The sequence below is a fragment of the Phoenix dactylifera genome, chromosome 4 (assembly GCF_009389715.1).
Source record: "Phoenix dactylifera cultivar Barhee BC4 chromosome 4, palm_55x_up_171113_PBpolish2nd_filt_p, whole genome shotgun sequence".
NCBI classification, from domain to species: Eukaryota; Viridiplantae; Streptophyta; class Magnoliopsida; order Arecales; family Arecaceae; genus Phoenix; species Phoenix dactylifera.
Genome location: NC_052395.1, coordinates 29,989,458 through 30,016,496, shown reverse-complemented (window position 1 = coordinate 30,016,496; position 27,039 = coordinate 29,989,458). Strand labels below are relative to the sequence as shown.

General features: G+C 36.0%; 2 protein-coding genes across 5 annotated transcripts in view; one reads left to right on the top strand and one right to left on the bottom strand.

Annotated features, from left to right (window-relative positions):
• LOC103707147 (transmembrane E3 ubiquitin-protein ligase FLY1-like) overlaps positions 1-16,592 on the bottom strand; it is a 29,964-nt gene extending 13,372 nt beyond the window's left edge. Inside the window, exons 1-11 of one of the 4 annotated variants that reach the window (XM_039126092.1) lie at positions 16,357-16,569; positions 15,998-16,203; positions 12,865-12,937; positions 11,020-11,147; positions 9,659-9,774; positions 8,112-8,172; positions 5,107-5,170; positions 4,953-5,030; positions 2,632-2,792; positions 2,474-2,533; positions 2,210-2,303 (exon numbers count right to left, since the gene is read on the bottom strand). In XM_039126092.1, the coding sequence (XP_038982020.1) occupies positions 2,210-2,303; positions 2,474-2,533; positions 2,632-2,792; positions 4,953-5,030; positions 5,107-5,170; positions 8,112-8,172; positions 9,659-9,774; positions 11,020-11,147; positions 12,865-12,937; positions 15,998-16,135 (973 nt within the window). In that variant the 5' untranslated portion in view covers positions 16,136-16,203; positions 16,357-16,569. Of the gene's footprint in view, positions 1-2,209; positions 2,304-2,473; positions 2,534-2,631; positions 2,793-4,952; positions 5,031-5,106; positions 5,171-8,111; positions 8,173-9,658; positions 9,775-11,019; positions 11,148-12,864; positions 12,938-15,997 lie in introns of all 4 variants that reach the window. The other 3 variants (XM_039126095.1, XM_039126093.1, XM_039126094.1) reach the window with 3 other exon arrangements.
• Positions 16,593-21,724: 5,132 nt separating this feature from the next.
• Positions 21,725-22,885, top strand: LOC103707204 (protein MIZU-KUSSEI 1-like). Its single transcript, XM_026804662.2, has one exon. The coding sequence runs from the start codon at positions 21,743-21,745 to the stop codon at positions 22,733-22,735; it is 993 nt and encodes a 330-aa protein (XP_026660463.2). The 5' UTR covers positions 21,725-21,742; the 3' UTR covers positions 22,736-22,885.
• Positions 22,886-27,039: the final 4,154 nt, after the last annotated feature.

Genomic DNA, 27,039 nt, shown 5'->3' with positions numbered 1-27,039 from the left:
CAAGTACCATATCGTTTTCACAAAAAGAGGAAAACAGGAAACGATACCTAACATCATAATGAAAATCTGAGTTCGAGTGTCCTTGGAGTTAACAGCGAGTTAGATTTATGTTTTCATCAAGTTGATCTAACATTCAGCATACAAAATTTAAAAAAAAAAACTTCATAGAAATCATGGTCTACTTCCCTTGACATTTATAGAAAATCTATGTTGGCCATGCATTGTTCTCTCATCCTCCTATTATTCCCTTTGTCAAAGAAAAGAATCGTGGTGGCCTTGTCTTGAAATATAGTGTATACAAGAGAGGTCTCCCACAAAGTCTTATGTCACTTTGGTCTAAGGTAAAAAAGAGATTGAGAAATCATCATCATGCATGCAAGCATTTTCATGCATAAATGCATATATGATTGTGTAGTAATCATATACATCTACATATATACTGTAACAGTAACAAAAATTTTGGCTGTGGTAACATGGTACAACACTTGGATGATTAGCAAGGATTCAGAAGTAGTTGATGTTTTTAGCATCCAAAATAAGCCAGCAATTTTAAATGTTACATGTATAGAACTTACAAAACAGAATTACCATGCTAGCACTTAACAAAGACGCGTTTAGCAAAGAAAGTCTAGAAATTGACGATGAAATGCACCTATATTGAAATTTAAGAAATCACTATGAAGCCTCCACAGATGCACAATTTCTGTTGCATAGAAACATAAAATACATCTATACCAACTAAATGACAATAAACCACCAAACCACACTTTGTCTGCTCATAGTATAATATTAGAGAACAAGCAGAGCACTACTCATGTAATTTTAGACGCTGCGGCTGCAATTCCATGACCTGCAGTAGGCTACATTTCTATGTTGGTATAACTCTACTACCAGGTAAGCTTCTAGGCTGATCATGCGTAGCAACAGTACACTACCATAACTTTGCCCACAACCATTGATGTGGAAGTTAGTTATCAAGTTCGATGTTCACTGTCATTAGTAGGAAGAGTTCATGCTGGTAAGAAGAACTAGACATATTCTTACTGACATCACTTGTGTAGAAGCAAAAGCCTATCAATGTTGTAATTATTCATCGCTCAGCCACCCAGATAAGCCCAACAACATATCTGGTTACCATCCAAAAGTTAATAGAAAGATGCCCAGTAATTTTTTTAAAAAAAGTTACCCAGGATTTTGTAGATGGCTCATAATTTCTAACAGGAAGCCCAAATAGAATGGAACTTGTTAGCAACAATGTGTTGTTTGAGATTCTGGTAACAAAAATGTCCAAGAATAAGATGAAGAGTGGCAAAGATGCAAACTTTTAAGGGCCTATTTGGATGATTGGCTGAAAATCCTATTGGATTTGTGGATTGAGCTAGTACAACAAACAAAATCATATGATTACAAGCTGGTTAGGCTTATATTCATAACTACCCAGGAATAGCTTTGGAGTGGGCCAGCCGAATCCCATAGGAAGAAAAAAAAAGACCTATGGAGGTTTACAGGCTGAGGTCTTTTTTTTTTCTCTATGGGATTCGGGCTGAACCACTCCAAAGCTATTCTTAGGTACCCATGAATATAAGCCTAGCCTAGCCTGTAATCCTATGATTTTGCTGATTGTACTGACTCAAATCATGAATCCAATAGAATTTTCAGTCCACTTATCCAAATAGGTCCAAGTGCTTTTGTGGTAACAAAGCCAGGCTAGGGAGAGGATTAATTCAATAGCAGACAAGTGAGAGTTACATTAGATAATTTCAGCATGTCTAGTAAAGATAAGACGGGATGGTCCGGATTTATGTTGAAGAGCCAAGACAGGCATGGAAGACCAATGATGACACAAATTAAAGTTTTGAGGAGGAATAGGAAAGCAGATGCACTTAGAGAATGGTAAAGAATGACAGTAGCTGCTCACAAGTATTTGGGATAAGATATGAAGACCGTGCTATTGGATTATGACTTGCGCTTGACTTATCAAAGCTAGTGAGGCAATATTTCCATTGTAAACATCCCTAAATTAAAAATAAATGTCCACTAAGGATATCAAATTCAATAACATGGAATAGCACTTAAACAATGACAGACTTCATGACTTGAAATTGTTGAGAGTAACTTCTAATAGGTTCTGTTTGTAGAACTTTACTTGTTCCTCTAGAGTTGTATTACTGAAGTACTACAGTTATGATGCCAAATATATGACACTCACCAACTAATATCCCAGCTGTCAAATGTAAAAGACACAAATACGCATCCATAATAGCTTGTTGCCCAATCATTAGAATAGACACTTTAGCAGCACCCTGTGAAAAGAGTAAGAAGTTTTACGTATTAAAAATGAATAGAGAAACAACAACAACAAAAAAAAAGATCGGCCCCATATATTCAGGGCATGTATTGTGGACATACTGTGTACCACCTAATTGTAGATATGAAATGGGTTCTTTAATAAGAAACCAGGAGAAAATCTTACAGATTGGGTATTGCTATGCTCCATCTGTCTTATCAGCAGCAGAACTTGGAGAAAAGAGATCTAATGCGTTCAAATGTCAAGGCTTTTAAAGAAAAAGGTGCAGGAAAAGAAAGGAAAAAAAAGAACTAAGACATGAGTTTCTTGTTCGTGAAGGATACAAAGGTGACCATCAGTGTATAATTAACTGCTTTGTTGTAGTAGACCTCAATGTTCAGTGATGTGGCATTCAAGAGTATGGGTGAGAAGCACTCTCCATCATCATCCACAGCTGGACTCTCCATTAACCCATCCAAATGATAGCGCTCATGATCTCCATCTGCTACCAAGAAAAGTTTCCAGCAGATAAAGCCAAGCAAAAAGTTGAGCTCATTGTTACAGAAAAAACGGAACCAAATCATCATATAAATTAAAAAGAAAAATTAACTAACTACTGACATGTTTCATCATATATGGCAAGGAACAAGCCTGCAAGGAGATTGAGAGACTCAATTGTTCATGCATCAAGTGTCGATTTAGTATAGAACTCGATGTTCCAAAATTTTAAAAAGGGCAACCCATTACCTATGGGCCTCTTCTACCCAAAAAAAGGACGCCTCTCCAATGGTACTTTAATCCTTGATCTACTCTTTCTCAATACTGCATCATATCCTTAGGAACACATCCTTGGTCTTAGACTCTTAGTTGCACAAGCCCATGTTATTTTAGTTGATTCTAAAATATGTGGCATATCATAGCCTATTGGTATGATGTAAAGTTGAAATAAAATATAGGAAGTATGGATAATTCAAATCACATGCCATATCTATATCGTATCTGCATTGGATACCAACACTCAACGAATACTTATCAGGTATGAGTCTAATAAGTATCATATTTTTCAAAAATGAAAAAAACACTCCAGAGTCCAGACACTTCCTGGAAATACTTTAGACACTTGCCTGATACCTCCAAAAAATGAGGAGGGTTTCATAGTGTAAAATATTAAGTTCAAAATATACGGTATGGACTATGGTCTATAGAATAATGATAAATGATAAGCTTGTAAAAGTTAATGCTATTGCAGAAAGTATGGACTATATTATTTTTGAAATCCTACAATGCGTTACGAATGCTTTATAAACACACACACACACACACACACACAGACGTGTTTTTGTGTATGTATGTATTTGTACATGAATGCATCTTATACATATATTTATACTTATATTTACATTTACATTTATATTTCTTGATGTATCCTCATTTTTGAAGATTTGTTGTATCAACATATCCATATCGTGTAGGATCCATATCTGATATCTATATTTGTGCTTCATAGCTTGAAAGATGAAGGTGATAGAGCTATCCTAGTGTCAACATGCCCAAGAGAAAAGCTTAGTAAAGGCCTCTTAATCATTCATTGATTTAACAGTTTCATTTATATTGATGTCTGTACTATTTTGATAAATTAACATTTTACCATACCTTATGGCATAAATAACAACTTAGAAGCATTTTAAGCAGCATACATAACGGTGAGCTTGGGAACTCAATGCTTTCTTTTAGCCATTTACATGGCCATAATAATCAAGCTGCATGCCAACTACTTGGTGTAGGCTTTACGAGGACACTTTTGCCAAGTATAACTTTTTAAGGGTTGTCACTAATGTTATTCAAAATAAATCAAGGGATGCCCTTGATTTTTAACTTGACATTTTTTTTTGACTAGTTGTCAACCTAATTCAGACCTCCAACATTTTCCATCCAGAGCTTGGGACCAGCATCAAGGGTGAAGCCATTTAGCCTACCCAAAATTATCATATATGGATCCTAGATGTATCTAACATGAAATTTGCCAAAAGCTATATTTAGAAGAATTTGACATAATGAATGAATGATGACCCTATATAATTTGCACTTATATTTAGATGTAGAGAATGAATTGGCAATTATTTGATTGCAATGATATTATTTCATATCTTCAAGTGGTACCTTGCATATCTAATTCATTGCTTAAGTTGACCGGTGGAATTTGAACATCAGTTTAATCACAGACTAACTTTTAAGGATTTCAGCACTTTAATATGATGATGCCACTCCAAGCATTGGTAGAAGTGGAGGACCGACATTAGCTTCAGCATGCTATCGTATGATAAATAATATATGAGATACAACAACAAAAAAATGCGATAACAACATCTTCTTTCATTCTGGAAAGAAAGATCAGATAGTAGTATATTTAACAAGAATTAGTACAAAATCTACTAATTTCCGATTTTGGAAACAAGTTAAATTTTGCAAAAGAATACAGAATGTTCTCTGTTACTCTTACCGAGACAAATGAGAAGAAACATATTAATAACATGAAAATGATAATTCCAGGAAAACAAAAAAATACCAGCATCGTATTCTATTTTAAAAATAAATTAATGAAAATGTCAATCATGAAATAATATAAAAAACCAATGGGAACAAATAAAAACAAAGAGTCAGGTACCGCTTTGGCTAGATGAGATGCGCGAAACCTGAGCAGCGATCTCTATGTTACAATGTTTCTCCATGTCATAAGTGAATGCTGATAGGCGAGTAGATACAATTAAGGTGATATTAAGCTTTAGAATGCAATCTGTTGAAAAAGTAAACAACCTTACATTTTTTCCTCTGAATTTTATCTCGAGGTGATTCTTGAAACACTTGAGCAGAGAATACTCCAAGCTGTTAGGCAAAAAATACAATTGAAATCTAATTAGATATATGTTAGACAACAACTATAAAGAGGTAATGCCCTTAGTGAATAAATATCTTGAAATGTTGATATGTCAAAATGGATAGGAGTAAATCAGAGCATGTGATGGAATTAAACAATTTATACCCAAGCAAAGACATCTCTTGTCCAGATCATCTACACAGAAATAACTCAACAAAACAGAATGCAAATATGCAAATGGCTATATGCAGTGGCTAAATCCCCTATAAGCAGGATAGAACAGTCCCATGTTACGCCAAACTGCAAAGAGTACATGAAATTATCTTTGATGGCATTTGATATTGAAAGGGTGGTTTTTCCTTTTGTAGTCTGTTCTGGTGCAGCAGATCAGATGTCATCTATTTTCAGAATTTAAGAGTGAAAAAAGAACTTATGTGGTAAAACTCTTGATCAGACCTTATGGAAACCCTAAACCAAATTGTTTATTAAGATCTGAGTTTTATCAACAAAATCTGCACTTTTCAGCATTTTTTTCCTGAACACTTAAGCCAATGAAAACATTGTGGTGTTCCAGATGTCTTCCATTCAACCCCGAACCAATGAAGAACAGCAAAAACTAAAACTAGTAAAACCATATCTCTCCCTTTATAGCCCAGGGCTGACCTAAATTAGATTCTATGGTCTCTAAGACCTGTACATAATCCAATGAACAAAAACAAAGATGATAAAATATTAAATATTGCATCACGCATGATGGTCGAAGTGGCAATACCAAATAGGTGGACAAGGCTTCATGATTATGTTTACAATTAGGACCTAGACAAATTGGCCCAAAACTTTAGATACCAGTAACAAGCCTGCACCATTCTTCCATCAGAACAGTACAATATCAATATGGTACCTATACCGATGGTATGCACCCAAAAAATTGAAAATCTTTGATACCGACCAATACGATCCACATGGTATCACCACTATGCATCGGTCTGGATCAGTATGGTTGTTTCAACATCTTGGCACCCATACTGGTGTCGGTTTCATGCCAGAATGGCATGATACAAGGTTATATTGTCCCATATCGGCTAATTTTTAAACCACGAGTTGGTCTATGGTGGATAGTGAGATTCAGTTATGGCACAAATCATGCATTTAGAAATTAAAGCAACAAGGACATTAGCACCAGCTTGGGCAAGAAACTTAAGACATTGACGATATATAACAAATGACAAGTGAAGAGGAACTATAACAGATTTTTATTTTCATTGATCGGAAATGTCATACGGATAAGTATGCATAACAAGGCTAGTACATCTTAAGATTTATACTTGCATAGTTGTTATATAATAACAATTTAGAATTCTACTAGTTTTAGTGTCATAGCTAAATATCAATTTGATATTTTCAAGTGAATAAATATACATAGAATTATTATTAACATAAGCATCAATCATGTAAAATAGTAATATTATTACAGAGGATAGTGCTGTGCAAATTAGATTTTGCATGCGTCATTTTTATTAGCATACATGATCTTGTTAACCATAATTGAAGTTGGTAATTAGATACCTTGTTCTCCCTAATTTTTCTCAGCATTACTGTCAGCAAGAGAGAATTATGTATTACATGCAGGAGACAAATAGATGTATGCTAATAAAATTGTTCATGGACATTCTCTGATCTCAGCTATACCAACGACAAATCATTTACTGGCTATTCATCATATGGAACATGCATTCATTAGAAGACCCAAAGAGCTGTTTGATAAGTGCGCTAAATTGATTCCAATTATCTGATCAATGGATTAGCTGTTTGACAAGACAAATCTTCATATAAGTTTAACGATTGCATACCATTTAATAGAATTTTCTATTACCTTCAGAGGATAGACTAGTGGATAAAATCAAATCAAAACAATCTAGAAGTTTATGCTACCTATTCAAACAAAGTACTAATCGATTTCAAACATAATATAATCATGGGAAATTGATAATGTCAACAGGATAGTCATCCCCACAATATTTATTTTTATAGATTTATGAGAAGGTAACTATTCGTAGTCATTTTCAACTATGCAAGTAAATGAATTCTAAGTGATAAGCCAGAATTATATGTCGAAGATATCTGACATTCTGACTGTTTATATGCACAGATTGACTTTTTTTAAGTATGCATCTAGAGACAATAAGAGTAATACTTAGTGACATGCAAATATATGAGTATGAATTACTTGTGTACAAACTACTCTTATGGAAGCTGTTTACTACTGCATAATTGTCATAAAACAGAGATTTTCTACCACTGCATATCATCTTATAAGCAACTTGATACAGCATGAAACTATATTTGGTACCAAAACAAACAGAAGCACGTAGGAACTGCAGGTCAATACCAGAGCAATAGATTCAACAAAAAAAAAAAGAAAAAAATGTATGACAGAGTCAGACATATATTAATACTTATATGACAAGATTTCAGCATGAAGCCATAATAGATAAACTCATAACAACAAAACTATGAAATTCACAATGTCCACTAATGTCTACTCCAACTATCAACACTAGCATGTAGTCAAAATTGTATGAAGAATCTTTTTTTAAAAAAAAATGAAAAGCAGCAAGCTCATAAACTACATGATTTTCCATCCATAATCCACATTCTGAAAAGTCCAATAAAGAAGCAAGCATAGAAAGATCTTCTGCAATATTTTAAAAAATCATGCATTTTATTCTAAATCACAATTTAGTTTCTTAATGACCAATCAAATTTAGCAAACCAAATATAGCTCAACTACTCTAAATAACAAGAAATAACAGAGAAGGGAAAATCATACATCAAGTCACCAACGTGAATGCATCCAACTATATATGAATTAACACCCACAACTGATAATTTAAATAAAAATATGATGGCAATGAAAGGCTTAATGTTTTGAAATTATTTACTGGTTACCAAATGATAAGGATTGGACAAGAAGTAATCCTCTTCTTGAAGGGGCTCGCCATCTGTTCCACTGAACATGCATAAATTTAAGTTAAATTAGTTCCAGTCTTACAGAATATCTAAGTACCAAATTAATTACATGGCAACAGATAAATTTTGTCTTCCTAGAAAAGGCTCCTATATAAAACAAAGTACACCAGAGAATATAAGCAAATTTGGAAAATGTTTGATCAAGCATTCAGAACATATACATTTTTATAAATCAGAATTTCAAGTTTAACATAGAAAATATTGCTATTTGAACATATACAAATGAGAAAAAGATTTAGTTGCAATAATAAAAGAATGATTACGATACTGATAGTTCCTCCATATACTACCTCCAAATTGATCCAACGGCAATTGTTGAAGTATATCTAGTGATGCAAAAAAAAGTAGCATACAATTACTAAATTTGCGAGGCCTAACACATGAAAGCTAGTGCCACAGTAAGCAAGAAAAGGGTCACCAAAAGTATAGCATTAGAAAGAAATAATCGCACATGTATCCTGACACCATGATCATGATACATCAATTTTTTCTCTGAACATTTCCATTTCAAATATAACAAAGTGATTTTCAAATAGAACAGAAGACACAGTTCAGAGAAGTTTCTCAACAAGAATGGAGAACACTAAGCAAATTGTCATCAACTTGTACATGTATCCTGACACCATGATCATGATACATCAATTTTTTCTCTGAACATTTCCATTTCAAATATAACAAAGTGATTTTCAAATGGAACAGAAGACACAGTTCCGAGAAGTTTCTCAACAAGAATGGAGAACACTAAGCAAATTGTCATCAACTTGTAAAATCCATCAGTCTTAATAAAGATGAAAAAATGACAACAAAGAAGATGGATCAAGACAACAAGTTCCAGAATATGCTACAACATCTTTAGGTGGCATGTCTCCTAAATATGGTATAACGCAGATCTGAGCAATACACACAACAAAAGGAGAGGGGGGGGGGGGGGGGGGGGGGATGAGGAAAGTCAGAGGATCAATTGGGAAAACATATAGAATAGAACTAGCCATCACCGGATCTGCGATGTTGGGAAGGAAACTGGGCAAACACAGCCACATGCGAAAGACTGACAACCAACAGCCTAAAAACTTCACAAATGGCTCAAGTGAATGGCTTTAACTCACTTTTTCTTCAAAAAAGAAAAAAGATTGCGGCAACTGAAAATTGCATGGAATAACAAATTCCATCAACATAGATGCCCCCAACCCCACCCCCCCGAAACATGCACGCACACACGCACAATTAGAAAAAAGGACTAGAAAAACCAACTTTAACAAAGAATCATATTAAAACTGTTGTCTCCAAATTACAGCATACATCCATGCAAAGATTTTAGGCAGCCAGCTTTTTTTCGACATACAAAAACCGTCATTCTGTTCAATTATGGAATGATGTCAGGGATTCCTTGTTTAATACTTCCATGGCCCCACACTCAATAAGAAAATGACAAAATAAAAAGGTGCAGCCAAGCATAGCAAGTTTACCTGTTGGCTACCATTCGAAGTTGCCTGAAGGGCCATATATACACACCTTCTACTCTCATCTGAGCAACTCCATTATCATGTTCATTGTCAAATACATCATGAAAAGTTACGGCTCCCTGTAATCATAAAAGTTATGGAAGGTCACATTTTATTTTATCAAAACAGAAACAAGTAATAAAGTTGAATTTGTGGATCCAATTGTAATAATTGTAATCTATAGCTGCTCACTCAAGACCAAAAAGGAAAGAAAATTAGTAAAAAGGGCATCCAAATAACCTAGAGTAGTAGTTTTTTTTCAACCTTACACGTAACAAGTATGCACCAACTTCACTAGCACATCCTTCTACCTTTAACAATTTTCTGATCAATAGCCTTGACCAAATAAAGACAAATCACAAACTAGCATCAATTAAAGAAGATGACTTATAGTTTGACAGTTGTTTTCATTTTTCAACCATATATAGAACAGACGTGCACCTACTTTGCTAGCAGACATTTCTACCTTCAAAAGCTTTTGGATCTACAGCCTCACCCATATAAAGAAAATCAATAGTTACAAAACGGAATCCAATTAAAGTAGTAGCACTAGTAGTTCTTTTCCATCTTATGCAACAAACACATGTCAGTTTCACTGGCATTACCTTCAGCCATAGCGTATGCCTCTGATTACACTCGACTACTGCTTTTGAGTACCACTCACAGCAACTGCCTTACACATGTCATTAACCACTACTGCATAAGGCTATTGTTTGCAAACAAGCAAACATTTATAACCATATCAGAGTCAGACACCAGACACCAAATCAATATAACAGCAGTCTCGGCATATCGAAAATAGTCAAAGAGGTCACTTCTGTATCTCCATTTTTTTCATCTTAATGATGACCAGATAAACATTGGATGCTTGCAGAACATGATGCTTGACATTACCATTTCCATTACTGATATTAACTTCCAAACTACTAGAAATAGTTCATCTCAAAATGTGAGGTGACTAATCTCAGAGGTAAAAATTAATATGTAGAAAGTTTGCACTTAGAGTAGCAACTTGAAAAGAGACTATTTGGCAGGGTGAAGCTGGATAATGCAATACGAGAAATAAATGAGATAATTTAGTGCTGCAATTACATATGGAGAACAAGATTTAACTATATAGAAGAGAAAGGTGAGGATGCCACATTGGATACTGTAATCAGAATGATAAGAGAATCAAGCACAAGATAACTAAGTTTATTTTCTTAACCAGATGAAAAAAGAAGAAACAAATCAAAATAGATCATGTACTACCACAAAATAATTAACAATAATAACTATAACAACAATGATGATAATGATGGCAAAAGAAAGAACATCTTTCTTACCTGAACATAGTGTACACCACTTATCTTTGTTGGGGTACTCACTAACTCCAAGACCGATACACCATTAGATTTCCCAAATTCTAGAAACCTAGAAGAGCGATTCGTGGTCTCTACAAAGCTCCACCTTCCTGCACCTCCAAAATTACCACCAGAATAATCAGAAAATAAGATATATCGAGCTCTAGGAGAACATGACTAATAAGCACCATTTTACGTAGCAGATTTTTCTCTCCCCCCCCCCCCCCCCAACCCCAACCCCACTAGTCGTAGAAGTTCAAGCAACAATCGAGAAGACAAATCTACTGGCACCTTTACTAGTCCACCTAAAAAGTCAGTGAATTTGCTAAAACAACTCCTACAATATAAGTTACCATACAACAAGATCAATAAAATGCACCTTCTGCATACTGAATCAAAATTCCAGATACAAACTTTCATTATTGTTGGGATTTTATATGAAAAAATTGTACTAACTATAATTTGTAGTCAGATGCATAAATTTTTTTTACACAAGCATTCTAGCTCGAACAAGTACTTTCGCATGATATATCCAGCCAGATGATACATAAATTTACAACCATCAAAATTCCAGCATGGCCTAGCAGTTACTCACCCAGCCAGATGACTTCAGAAAGGTACACCATATAGAAGTATTAAATCAACAAATTATTACATGGTAGCTAGAAGATAAAGCCAACTACTCCTATGAGCGTCAAAGCAAATATCCATAGAAAAAGCATCACCTTGTTAGGTTACAACAAAATGGTGATTATTCACCACTTTATCCCAGAAGGTATATCATGTAGTTTACAGTTTCTGCCCTTCTGGTACATATTCCCTGCAAACTGTTATAAATAACTAATGTCTTCTATCGCTTTTTGAAATGAGTCTGAACACCAAATTGAGTGGATGTATCTCTATCTTTGGCTCCAACAGTCATACAGAAATACCAAATGGAGGAGCATTATTAGACTATGGGACACCCCAGTACCAAATACTGAAGTCCACGTTGGTTCATTCATGTAATTTCATTCATGATTCTTGTAGCCTATATTCTTGGTTAGAAATACTAGCAGAAGCAACTTTGCATCGAAGGGACTTGTCAATTCTTGGGCACATGAGGTAATATATTGAATCGATTCAATGTGATTTCTACTGTTCATTTTTGATGTTTCAAATTCAAATACAGTTGATGAAAATTGCAAGTATCAAAACATGAGGTTATTAAAAGAGGGCGGAAAACATGCTGAAACACCTTTATCAGAAGTCAGTGATGGAATAATGGCCTGGGATGTTTTCAGAATGACTCAAAATTCAGAGCTGAAGCCCTCTATCAAAGCTCGCATCCTTCTTCAAGCTATTTGCACACATCTGGATGATGCGTGATCATGCTCACTCTGTTGTTTTTGTCAATTAATCAGTTGGGGTCTTCTTAACACAAGAAATAACAAAATAGTCGATGAATCTCAAATATCCAAATATGTTAAAAGTCAGATATTAGTAGACCAAGAGAGAATAGCATAACTGACAATAAAGGAAAGAGACAGAGGCATGTAAATTCTACAGACAAGAATGACATTTTTGAAAAAATATGGCTTGTTCCTTGATAATCTCGCTGATAATAATTGCTAGTAATAATTGTCCAATAAATTTAACAATGTGTAAAAAAATGAATTACAGAGAAATGAAAGGTAAATAACTTGAACAGGGCAGTTGAGATGTACATAGAAACAAATCTAGAGTTACTTCAGAGCAGTAGCTAAATAAAGGAGCTTCTAGACTCTGAGTGGATGTTCTCATAAGAACATGAAAAAAGAAAGAAAGAAAGAAAGAAAGGAACCAAACCTCTATATGTTCCTGTAATATTCCAACCAGAATAAGAACTTATATCACTATCATCTCTTCTTAGGAAAAGCCTCTGAAGAAACAGTCAATAAACAAAAATCAATCAGAAATAAGTAATTGCATATGAGCTTCTCATGATGGCTCAGAATATGAAATGAATAAAGGCATTAATGTTAACTCAAAAATGACACCAACACCCTTCATAAGTTAAACAAGTAACAGGAATTTGCTAATAGGAGTACATCCATCGCAAAATGGTATTGTGAAAGGACAAGAAGGCAACTCAAAGAAAGCACCAATCCTAAAGACAAAAGTTAAATATTAAGAAATAATCATAAATGACAATCCAACAGCAGGTTTCCACCATTGTAGTTCTTAAATCAAGGCTGCTCTGCAGAAGTCAAGCTTCTATAGTTTCTTAAGTTGGAGATAAAACAAGGAAGACAATTTATTATCTTAGCAAGTCATCACAGTAGTTCCTCTCTCTCCCTCTGAAATTCTCTCTCAATTCCTGAATATGTTCTTTAAATTGCTTACATTGGATCAAAGTGATTTGTATACTATAAAACAAATGCAGACTTGCCTAGATTTTTTTTTAAAGTCATGCAGGGTCTTTCAGAACAGAGCAAAGTAAGTTTATGTGGCACTGAAAAAGTGTCAGAATTTGTAATAACTTTCACTATGTAACCCTAATAATCACTTTACGTATTATTTGTCTTCTGCCTATCAATTACAGTAACATCAGTTGTTCATAGAGATGAGGCGATAATCCTATTTAATACCGGAAGGCTGATTGGTTAGGAGACCTTGGGTCATAATATAACTTCATACCTCCCCAACAAAAAATACAGAAAACTCTGATGACATCAGTTCCTTATGAAAGGAGCATATAAAAAGAAATGGAAGGGCACCAGAGTTATCTAGATCAATCATGTGTCTATCATTGTCACTGATGATGGACAATTCAAGATCAGTTCTTCCACTAAATGGATCCACAGCTTAAGGTATAATTTCGTTTCTGACCAAATTTTATATGGTTACAAGCATTATATATGCATGCCCTTGTCCCTTGGACAGGTGTATATATAGAATTTCAGATGGATAACCTAGACAAGAGCCACCTAAAATAGCTCCACAGCAACGACAGGTGATCAAAACAAGTTAAAGAATTAAACCTAATTAATTTGTGACAAGCGCCACAATAATTGTAGCCTACAAAAAGATGTGATTAGAGATACCAAAACAAGAATCTACTTTTTGCACTAATCTAATAATTTCTTGCTTTTTTCTTAAATTCCATGTTTTCTCTTGTTACCAAATTCATGCTAAAATGAATGGAATACTTGTGTATTGCAACCTAGAACCCTAGAGGAGACCATCTCAAAAATCCTTCAACTCCTTGTCTAGAGAACATAGATAAGGGTTGGGAATTTAGAAAAGATGAAATTGTCTAACATGAACAATTTCAAGAATTAAGAGAAAAGATAAGAAAGAGAAAACGGAAAGAAAAGGAGAGAAAGTGATTGTTAAGTTGTGGATACAAGGAGCACTATCTTTAAGGTATAATACTAACAAAAGATTGTCCATCAAGAAGCATCTAGACTTAGGAAATTTAAGATGTGCACCAAAGAATACAATTGCAGTGGCAAGCAAGATGTATGAACTGACAAGCTAAAAGAAATAATTGAAATTAATAAAAAAAGTGGAAAGAAAATTGGTCATAAACGATTGAGAATTATAAAAACCAAGGCCTTGCAATGCATGCCCCATATACAATAATACTTTCGTATTCTCTGAATGACTAAGAAATGCCAATTGCTTCCTCTTCAGATCTTCTAATTTGAAATTAAGAGAACAGTTACTTAGGGAATCAAGAAGAAAGTCTAGAAAGAAGAGAAAATGAACTAAGAAAAACACAAACTGCCAAAGACTTGATACATAGAAAGTGGCTCATGATCAATGAGCTTTAAACAATCAAATCATTTAATAGCATGTTAGCCTCATCAGCATGTATAAAAATTCTTAAAGTCAACTATAATCTGATGGCATATTGCATAGCTACAAGTACCCCAAAAGGTTTTCGCGGCTATAAAATCATGAACCTAAACCAATTTAAAATGAAATAAAACCCAATTTTTTATGACCAAAACAAATTGCACCAAAAATTTAGCAAATTAAGAAGGAAAAAAGAAAAGGCAAGAAAGTGCAAGAAAGATCAAATACATAGGCAGCAGCTCATGATCAATGTGCAATGAATTTATCAAACCAATTGATTTTAGTAGTGTCCTAGCATCACTCAACCCATTAACAGTTGTTCAAGTAAACTCTGATAGCTCCACATGTCCCCGAAGCCAGTTCTATGGTTTCCCAGTTACAAAATTCAGAAACTGAACCAACTTAAAATGCCGTCGAAAACCAAGTTTTTGATCACCAAAACCAAGCAAATTTAAAGTTCTGAAAAAAAAAAAAAAAAAAAAAAGGGAATGCAAGAAAGACCCCGACACACAGACAACAATTCATGATCAATGTGTCATGAATTAACCAAACAAATCATTCCTGATAGCATCCAAGCATCACTAACCAATTAAACCTTGTACAAGTCAACTGTACTCTTATTACAATGCATTAAGCTGCAAGTGTCCCCAAAGCCAGATTTAGGATTTTCCCAGTTACAAAAGTCTGCACCCGTAGCATCCTAAAATGCAGGGGGAAAAAACCAGCCTTACCCTTGAAATTCATCAAAAACAAGAAAATTTAAAAGAAAAGCAAAGGAAACAGCAAGAAAGAAACCATACATATACAACTGCTCATGATCAAGGTCCCATGTATTTGCCAAATCGATCAATTCGTTAATAGCATCCTAGCATCACTCAATTAACTCACCACAACCTCGAGTAGAGTCAACTGGAGTCTGATGGCAATTTTAAGTAGCTACGAGTGTCCTCAGAGCCAAAACTAGGGGGTTTTTTTTGTGCTAGGGAAAAAAACTAGGGTTTTCGGAAAAAGAAAAAAAAAAGAAACCACTTTTTTATCCATCAAAACAAAACATACTCGACAATGCAGCAAAAACATAGAAGAAACGGCAAAGAAGGAGCAATATATAATTTTGCATCAAGAAGAGCAAGAAATAAACCTGATTGCCCCAGGATCCAGTAGCAGCAGAAGCCCTCTCCCTGATAGGCCTCAGAGCCGTCGAAGCCCCAAGAAACCCAAGAAGCAGCACCAAGATCGCGCTCTTTACAAACCCCTCTCCGCCTCTCCACCCATCCATTGCCGTCCAAACACGGCCCACCCTCAGAATTCAGCTCCAAACATTAAGATCGAAGATAAGGGCGATTTCTTCAAGATTACGCCCGGATTACATGATAAGATCACCAACAAAAGATTGCTTCAATTCGAGACAACTACCAACCCACCCAAAAGAAAGAATCGAAGAGAAAGAAAGAAAGAAAGAAAGAAAGAGACGAAAGGGAGAGCTCAACGAACTGATACCAAACCCGACTCCCCACCAAAATAACTCCGCGCACAGCGAAAGCAACAGGAAAATGAATTCAATAGAATAAGTATAAGCTCTGAAATTTATTCGTAGGGATGGGGGTGGGAGAGAAGTCAAGGTAGAAGAAGCGCGCAGAAATTTCTCGCGTCGGAAATCTTGGGGTGAGACGAGGGGAGGAGGGTTGAAGCGGACGGGCGAGAAGAGACCGGGTTTGGAGAGTTGCGTTGGTGGGGTCGGCGGCAGCGGCCATGGAAACCTCCGCCACGTCACTTCCCTTTTTATTGATAGTTTATTACAGGTAATAACTCGGTAATTATTGGTTGTCGGTGGATTTGTATCGTTATTAAAACTAATGAGCTGTTAACACGATTTAAATATGAGAACCATTTGTTAATTCTTAAGGTTGTGCTTGGTTTGGGAAGAAAGAAAAATAAAAATAGTAGAAGTTAAGTTTATGGAAATAATCATGCCTTAAGTTATGATAGTTTTTATTAGACGATTCAAAACTCAACTATTTGAAATATCTTTTGAACGAGAACTTTTTATCCATCAAACAAAGTAAAATTAGATTAAAAAGTATCCTTATGCAAGGTATAACTTACGCTAGCCTTTTGGAATACTTGCATGTCATAAGCAAGTTCGACCGGCATCACTATTTAGTCACGCCTCCTTCACAAATGTTATTCGATAGGTGTTCCATATCTTATTCCTACTTTATGCTTGGACCAAATGCAATCTAAAATATATGATTCTTTTTTTCGAAGTCTATAAGTGCCAACTATTACCTTGCAAGTGCTTCTCATCACATTAGATGTGATTGTTGTTGGGTCGACTTGGCTGATAATTTGATTAGCAATCTAGTAAATCCTTTGTGGTCTGTGATTGGTTCGCCGATTTAGCTAGATATAACTTTTATGTTATGCATGTGAGATTTGGGTCGACTTAAGGATTGGTTGGAGTTAACATCAAAGAAAGAGATGATGCACAAGTTCAGTTCCAAGAGAATTGCCACTTTCATATGGTTCTATGAAAGTAGAGATCAAATTGTCAAAATGAGTGTAGACTTTCTTAAAAGGTGCCAAAATGACCTTAGCCACGGAGAATATACAAAATGTATAAAACTAATTAAGCAAAAAGTTTACAACTTGGCCTGAAGTTACATATAGTAAAAATCACACTGCACATAAATACAATGTGAAGATGAAACTGCAGTCTGCTAAAGATTGGTAAGTTGGGTTGGGCAAAGTTTCTAATCATTAACTCATTTAATTTCAGTTTCAATTTGAGGTTGGATTAAGTGGGGCAGGCCACTCATGGATAATTTGGATCTGAACCCAAAGCATAGAAGGCATACATAAGTCAAATCTAAAAAATCTTATGGAGTTGTATATTTATCCAAAAAAAAAAGAAAAAAAATGATTAGTCCCAAACCTTGCAGTCAACTGGATCGAGTTCAGTTTGGGCATGAGAAAGGCATGCCATCGTTTGCATGCTTATAGTAAAGCAAAGAAGAACACATCGACTTCCGTGCTGAGAGCCTTGCTAATTGATAAACACTTGCTTTTACATGTTCATTGTTCTATCATAAAATCCAATCACATTTTGGAAATGAAATGCTCATTCTTTGAAAGAAGGCAAATCTGTTAATTGGATTGTTATTAATTAACCTCTGTGAATTTTATTAAGCATCTGCTATATAATTACATGTGCACGGTTTAGTTTATCCTTCACTAAGAGGGTCCAATCTTGACTATTTAGTGCACAGAGTGATCACTGAGGAAGGGGGTGCAAGCCTGACAGAAAGAGACCAAAGATCAAGCCCATCCACAAGCCTTGCACAAAGAGACCTTACTTTAGATTTTCTAATGCATTTTCTGATGTCTTTATTTTACATACGTAGAAAATGAAAACCAAGGGAGAACTACTGTTTGTTGTTCGTAGTAACAAGCTCATAGATTTTCTATCGACAGTAAACGCATATATCTCTATATCTATTAGACGGATTGGAGAGAGAGAATTCAACCCCTCTCCGAAATTCAGAACAATTAGAAAAAAAAATCTTAGAACAATCATGCATCGCGCAGGTATCATTCTTGTCGTGCTTAACCGGAAACCAAGAGATTTGACTGCATTGGTTATAAAAAAGAAAGCAGGCAAACACAGATACTCAAAGTGCATAATGAGCTTAAAACAAGGTTTTGGACAGCCATCCGCAGAACTAACTTTGTTGCGAAGATGTTCTTCCGCAGTCCTTATCTCCTTGGTAAATCCATGTTATCTTTTCGCTCATAAGATATAAGCATAGCCTTTCATCCTATGGGATTAAAAAGAATATCTCACTTCCAGTTAATCGTGTAGCTTTTTCTACACCTATAAGAGAAAATAGGAACTTAGAAACTTCATATATCTTAATTCAGCTTGCTCTTTTCTTCATGATCATCTGGTAGAACTCCGCAAAGAAAACTCTATCCTCTGTACTGCCAGAAAAGCTGTCCAATTTTCTCCTGGAAATGATTTAGTGGTGGATCATGGGAATTGACGGGAGTCTCCTATGAAGCCATGCCACTGCAAAATAATTCAAATAATGTTGGCAAATTTGTTTAGGTGGGAAATAAAAAATTTTCTTCAACTAACAAGCTTTGTGCAACTTTTTCCTTCAATATTTCAGAAACAATCTATATTTTCTTAATATTTTCATTGGTGACCTATCATAGGGATAGAACTTTCTAACTTACTTGAATATTCTACTTCCACTTCTATTACTTTTCTAGTCAAGTTCTGCTATTCAGGCAAATATCATGATGACCGATTGAAATAAATTATTCAAGCCACCCATTACCTTCATCGTTAGCTTAGCACGTTTAATCTTTTCTTCTTTTTCTTTCTGCAAATAGCTTAGCATGTTGCTGAACGAGAGGTTCTTTTCCTTAGAACAATGGCAGATACTATGGTTTCCATCCACCTGCTGAGCTATAATAGTTCTAACTAATGAGATCTCTACACAACTGAAAAAATATGTATATACTACAGGCAAAGGATTAGACATAAGGGTCAAGATTAGGTTAAATATCCAATTGCCAGCGAGGTGAGGGGTTTTTTTTTCCTGTATTCTTATCTATTTTTTGTTTATATTTGTTGCTTCGACATTTTTTCAGTATTGTGATGCAGGTTGGGGAGGATATTTTCTGTAAGGTTCGCATGGGCACGACTATTAGAACTGAAAAAGTAATAATAAGAAAAAGACTCAGTGAAACCACCCGTCATAGGCTAGCCAAAAAGCAAACAACTAATTATAATTTTCTAATTTTTATACAATGAATCATTAACTTATAAAAATTGATTCACAATTAGTCACCCATAATTGAGTCAGTTGTATGTCAATTATATAGCTTTGAAGACCCATCAAATCTAATTACTTGCTATGTGGGGAGAAGAAACTAATGACAAAGACAAGGATGATGAGGACGATAAGGATAACGACGACGATAGAGAAACTAATGGTGATATTATAATTGTTGCATACTTACTATGTAAAGAAGACCTATAATTTAGTGAATTCTAGCATAGATTCAAAACCAAAGATAAAGTATTTGCAATCATTTAGGTTACGATCTTGGTGATATTAGACCGAAGAAAATTGACCAATTCTAGACCAACTTAAGATAGTTGCGAACGTCATGTTTGGCCCTGAGATTGTTAGTTTTAGTCTAAATTAAATTCACAACCAATACATGCCTGGAACAAGCCAATTAGACAAGTATTTACGCATGTCCTAGATCTAAAGACCAGCAAATTAAATGCGTTACTTGAAGATATAAAGGCATCAAACCTAGTCCCATCCTTACCTATGATTAGAGAAGGCCACACCCCTACTTAGTTGGTCATCAGAATGATTTGATTTATATTGGATTTATGAATTGACCCTGGCTGATATGAATGGCTCGAAATGACAATTTCTACATAATTAGGCCTCTGCTTAGGCCAACCCTTCACCATTGGATCTCTCATTTAAGGGAGGAAGCTGACTCCAGTGGTCCCCTTTGGATTCCTTCAAACCATGCATGCACATTCAGCATTGATCCTTTTTTTTCTTATGCCATCACTGCTACTAGTACTAGCTTGAATGCCTAGAGAGCTAAAATTGAATCGAAAAAAAAAAGGACGGTCACCTCCTATACTACACATATTCATAAGAGATTTTCTAAAAGAATCACGAGTCTATTTCTCTTCTTCTCCGTCAACTTATTTTATTTTTTTTGATTTTATTAATTGTACTCATGCCCAATCAGTATAAATTAGAAAAAAATCATGCATGCATGCACCATTCGTCGCATAGAAAATTAGCCTTGGCTTGTATAAATAAAAGATTCTTCTTAAACTTCATTAAATAAGAAGTCAACAATTTCGATCAAATTAATATCCTATTTAATTTAATATGACGAGGACACACGCGTTCACAGGATGATGCATAGTCCATCCACCCAGCACTACAAGACACTCCTGTCCCTTCTACCAAGCTCGTCATGCATTGATTTGATAACCGATCGAGACATTATTAAAGAAAACTAAAACAAAATATCGATACAAGCACAAGAGCAAATAGAGAAGGCTCCCATCATCACGTCCATCCCACCGCCCAAGCTTCGGGAGGCTTTGGTGGAGCCACCATACCTGCTCCCGTCCCCACGCCCTCAACCTCTCTTTCCCCTCAATAGCATCATCTCATTGACTTGCGTATTTCCCAGCACCACCACCAAATGTATTTCCTAAGCTACAAACCTATTCTTCTCTCTCGTCCCTCGTTCCCCTCCGATCTATATATTTCACATTAACAAATGGCAGGGTTTTTTTTTTTTTTGACACTTCGTATCAAATCTCTCCTTATATCACGGGTTGTCATGGAGTGTGATCATGTGCAGCCTATTTGCTCGCCTTCCGTTTTGTTGGTTTCTGGTAATCTTTTTTTTTCTTTTTTTTTTTTTTTGGTACACCAGCGTCTCACTATATTCGGACGTGAGTACGTCACGAGCAGATAGAATACAAAACATGGGCTACGCCCTGCGAAATGAAGCCAGTATCGTCCCATAGAAAAGTTTCAGAACGATGAACTGCGAAGGAAGCCATCGTACCATTCGCCTTCTTAAATACATGTGCAACCCAGAATGAGTCGATCGAGACTCTCAATTAGATGACGTACATCCCTGACTAGTGAGTGTAGATCTAGCCTGACATGCCTACACCTGATCTACTCAATCACTGTGGCTGAATCATCCTTCAAAAATATCCGGCTTCCCAGTTGCCATAATCTTCAAAACGCTTATCATACCACTGGATACTTCTTTGCCCATTGGCTTTGTCCACAATATTCCCTTCCTCCCCACTATGTCCCTCCTCTTACCCCACTTGCGCGATCACCACCACCTCCAATCCTTATTGCTATCTCCACCTAACGAGTGGAAGCCAATGACAACGGGGAGCGCGGACGTAGCACGCCCTATGGACCTCTCTTTCTCCTCCTCCTCCGGCGAACACGACGAGGCTCTCTCGCCCCTCCACCTGCCTCTCCTTCGCAGGAGGCCGGGCAAGACGTTCTCCGTCACGATGTTCGCCTCGTCGATCTTCCGCTCCCTCTTCCCCACCCTCCGATCCTTCTTGACCCCGGCATGCCACTGGCCGGTCGTGCCGGCCATTGCACCCTTCAAGTCTATCCCTTCAGCCCGCAGGAAGGTGATCGGGACTTTCTTCGGCCGCAGGAGGGGCCGGGTGAGCTTGGCTATGCAAATGGATCCCCGGTCGGAGCCGGTCTTGCTTCTTGAGCTGGCCACTCCTATGCACCAGCTCGTCAAGGAGATGGCCTCCGGGATGGTGAGGATACTACTTGAATGCGATCGGATTGCTAACACCAGCACACCTGCCATGGCCACCGCAAGCAAGAAGAAAGGGAAAAATAATTCTCCACGGCGCTCTCTGTGGGAGGAGCCGGCGTGGAGCCTCTACTGCAACGGGCATCAGCGCGGGTACGCCGTGTCGCGCCGGTGCAACGGGGCCGACCTCCATGTGCTGAAAGCGCTGCAGGCGGTGTCGGTAGGCGCCGGGGTGCTTCCACCTCCACCAATTGCTCCTCCCCTTCCACCACCTCATTCTCTAGAGACGGAGAATATTGGCAGGTCTAGGAATGATGGAGGCGGCGGCGGCGGTGGCGGTGGAGGTGGCGCTGATTGTGAGGTGATGTACTTGCGAGCCAAGTTTGACAGGGTGGTGGGGAACGTCGACTCGGAAGCATTCTACATGATCAGCCCGGATGGTGGTGGGCGTGGAGGCAGTGATTTCAACGATGGCGGTCCTGAGCTCAGCATCTTCCTGCTAAGGATTTAGAATACAGCGAGAGGTTTATTAGTTTCCAACCCTAAATTCATAGTAAGCGTTTGGTTACTGGCTCGTGGACTGAAACCTGTGGAGTTCCATCATCACTGATAACGGTATGTAAATTTTTTAAGTAATAATGAAGAATGACGTTAGTTTAAATTTGCATCATAGTATAACTTCGGTGGCTTAAGGATCTGTATATGAGATCAATCATGTCTTAAAGGGTTTTATGTTGTCACCTTGCACACGCGAACGCATTGCTCGTGCCAACATGTGCAATGCGAAATCGGCCTCACTTGCACACAGAGTAAACAACTATTGTTGATGTTATCAAATGGACAAGGAGACTTAGCTCATGCTTGCCGGGAAGGGACAAAAATTATATGGGGTGGGCAGCAGGGAAGGGAATATAGGACCTACTTTCTATTTAAATATGTTTTCTCTAGTGCCCATCTTAAACTAGGAGGTCAAAAGTTAGAAATTTCTCCTTCTAAGGACCTCATCGGTCTTGTAATTAAAAAAATAAAAAAGGAAAGAAAAATATCACACGCGGCACCCTCTTTCTTCCTTATCAAGTCTCTCCATCTATCCTCTTCGTCATTTCTATTTCCTATTTGTAAGGTCTTCCTTCAAATTTCTCTGTTTTTCAAAACCTTTGCACCTCAGAGTTTATAGAATTTAAAGAATGATATGTATATAATTTCTTATATTAGACAAAGCTAGAAAACTGTACACTATATACTAATACTGATGAACACCATATTCTAGAAATATACCTAGAGGTATATATTGAATTGCTAGTTGACTTAATTCACTTGGTGTGTATCACATGGCCTTGCATTATGTACTGATAAAAAGTATATTTTGAAAACTATATATTAATTTACTTGGAGGTGTATATTGGATCACTGTTGGATATATATCAAAAAAGCTTGTAGTATGTATCAAAAAGTCGACGTGTGTATCACCTAACCATATAGTGTGTATTAGCGAATATGATGTTCTGAAAACTGTACATTAATTTGCTTAGATGTATGTATTGAATTGCTAGATAACTAATTTGTTAAATATGTATTATCTGATCGTGTACTGTGTATTAGTGAACATTATGTTCTAAAAACTATGTATCACCTGACCATATTAGTGTGTACTGGTGAATATGATATTCTAAAAACTGTGTATCAATTTGCTTAGATATATATATATTAGGTTGCTAGATAACTAAGGCCCTATTTGGGGAGCTATTGGCAGTAGAGCTTTTGGTAGTAGAGCTGTTGAAAGTAGAGCTTTCTGAAGTAGAGCTTTTATAAAAAGTTGTTTGCTGTTTGATAACTATATTTATAAAGTGTTGTGGTACTTTAACATGTGTTTGGTAAACAAACTGAGAAAGTACTTTTGCATGACAAAATTACCATAAAAGACATTGCATAATATCATACAACAGAGCATAATAAAATATAATATATTAATACATATATATGATATAATATAATATTACTGTAATGTAATATAATATTATTATAATATAGTAATATAACATTGTACACTATAGCATAATAATTTAATATAATATTAAATTATTTAACATAACATATCAATGTATTATGATATAATGTAATATAATATTATATTTATAGATAATATAATAATAAAGGTACAGAATATTATAATTATTAGCATACATTAATTTTTCATAATATAACATAATATTAAATTATTTAACATAACATATTAATATATTATGATATAATGTAATATAATATTATATTTATCGTATAATACAATATTAAAGATATAAAATATTATAATTACTAGCGTAAATTAATTTTTCATAATATAACATAATATTAAATTATTTAACATAACATATTAATGTATTATGATATAATGTAATATAATATTTTAAAAAAAATTTGAAAGGAACGGAGAAAGAAATTAAAAATTTTTTCTTCTAAAACGTGATTCAAAAGATGCATACAAAAATAGAAAATAAGAATACCTTTTCTTGCACGAAAGGGAGTCTGATCCATGGCTAGGGTTCTTTGTTAGGGCTCGAGCGGATTTTTAGGTTTATAAAGGGACAAAGTATGCAATTGTTATATTTTATTATAGGTACTTTGGTTAAAAAATAGCTTTTTCGAAAAGCTCCAAAATGGAGCTTCTTCCAAAAAACTGTTTTTAGCTTTCTGAGAAAGTTAAAATAGCTTACCGAAATTTTTACTAAACACCTTTTTGCATTCAAAATTACTTTTGGAGGGCGAGAAAGTACTTTTTGGCCCTCCAAAAGCTCTACCAAACGGAGCCTAATTTGTTAAATATGTATCACATGATCGTGTACTATATACTGGTGAACACTATGTTCTGAAAGCTATATATCGAATTAGTTAGAGGTGTGTATTGGCTTGCAAGATAAGTAATTTTCTTAGTGTTTATTATCTAGTCATGTAGTATGTATCGGTAAAAAGTATGTTCCAAGAACGAGAAAGAAAGAGAATATTGCACGCCATTTTTTTTCTTTTTTTTATTTTTTTTAATCATTAGACCGATGACTTGAAGAAGTTCCTGATTTTGGATTCTGCTTTAAGATGGACAGGAGTAATTACCACCAGAATCTCATTGAGAAGGATTAAATATTTGCAATCAGAATGGATAAGGGCTTTAAGATACAGCCTCTAGCGGATACACTATGGACCAGGCTGACTTGACATAGGGTCCACCTACAAAGAGGGATCACCCCAAAGTTCTTGCGGTTTCAAGCGTCGAGGTAGTCCTTTGCTAAAGTTCTTAGCTGGGAGTTTTCAACCAGAACTCCGGTCTTCTCCTGCAGACTACTAACCTTGTCGGAGTTTTAGAGTCTTCCCATGTAGCAAGACATCCAGCTCTACGTAAGAAAGAAGGCTTGTGCAGCTACCAAGCGTGGAGAGGTGGCTCCAAGCTGAAAGATTCTATTGTTGTTTCGCTCCCTCCGCATGCACCAGCAAACCCACCTCTGCTATTATATCCCAAGCTGCCCTCGTTTCTTTGTTTTGCATGCTTTTTCTCCATGTTTTCCACAGTGTTTTGAACGTGCTAGCTAGGCAGCGAAGGGAGAGAGGTTGGGGATGATGTTTTGCCAAATCAGGTGTGAGAAAAGCATGAGAAGAATAACGATCTAAATCTTCTTCCACATTACCACACACTTGGATCGTCTGCCGTTGAACAGTTTATTGTGAACAGCTAAATAGTTGAAGGTTTTCCGAGTTTTCCTGGCAGGGGTGGTTCTTCATTAATTTAGGCTATATGGGACGTCATTCCACCATGCATAAAGAACTTCATCCTCAAATCTTATGGAAATGTAGAGTCTTCTTTTTTTTTTCTTTTTTTTTTTTTTTTTTTTTTTTTTTTTTTTTTTTTTTTTTTTTTGCTAAAGCGGATGTATCCTACACGATGGATACGGATACATCTAAAAAAGTCAAAAGATAACAATGTAGAGTCCTTGACTGCGAGGCAATTTAAAGAACTCCACAATTATATATCTACTTTCATATATCGTCCTCACTAAACCTTCGATGACCTCCCGCGCATCAAGCGAGCAGGCAGCCACATTGCTGATCTTACGCAGAGGATATATAAAGCATGACCATTATTTATAGAAAAGCTATAGGCAATGCGCTTTGATGGCTTACTGTTCAGAGGTCTGAGATTTCTAAAATTTCAATTCACAGCTATCTTTTACTTATAAACATGATAATGTAGCCGCTAATTTACTTTGTTAATTTATACATAGATGGCGGAGCACATCTCTTGCACAGGCACCCATCTGTAACTAGTTTCGAAACAGGAGAGGATTCAAACTACCCTGGCAGTGCTTGCACCACCCTGAATTCTTCTGGGAGAGGTTAGCTGGCGGAACTCCTGTGCATGAGGCGGTAAAAATTTCTGTTGCTGATTGCATCAAGCGTGCCTGATCCTGCGGACATTATTATTTACTTATTCCTGTCGTTTCCTATCTTGTTCTAGGAACCTGGAGGTAAACAGTATCGGAAACTTTGCATGTTCGTCCTGCTATTTCTGACATATTCAACTCATGCCATCGGAATCTTGGTTGCCTGCATCAACCTGATTAGGACTGTACGTATAGCCCTGATGAGCCTCAAGAGAAGTATCTTAATTGTACAAGATACAAACAAGCATAATGACCTACGATTATTTCTCTCATTCTCCCTAAATACAAACGAGAAGATAAAAGGAAAAAAAGTTTTATAACAAGAATAGCTAGTGACTCCATTCAAATGCTATAATGAAACATGTGAAGCACTAGTTTTCTCACAAAA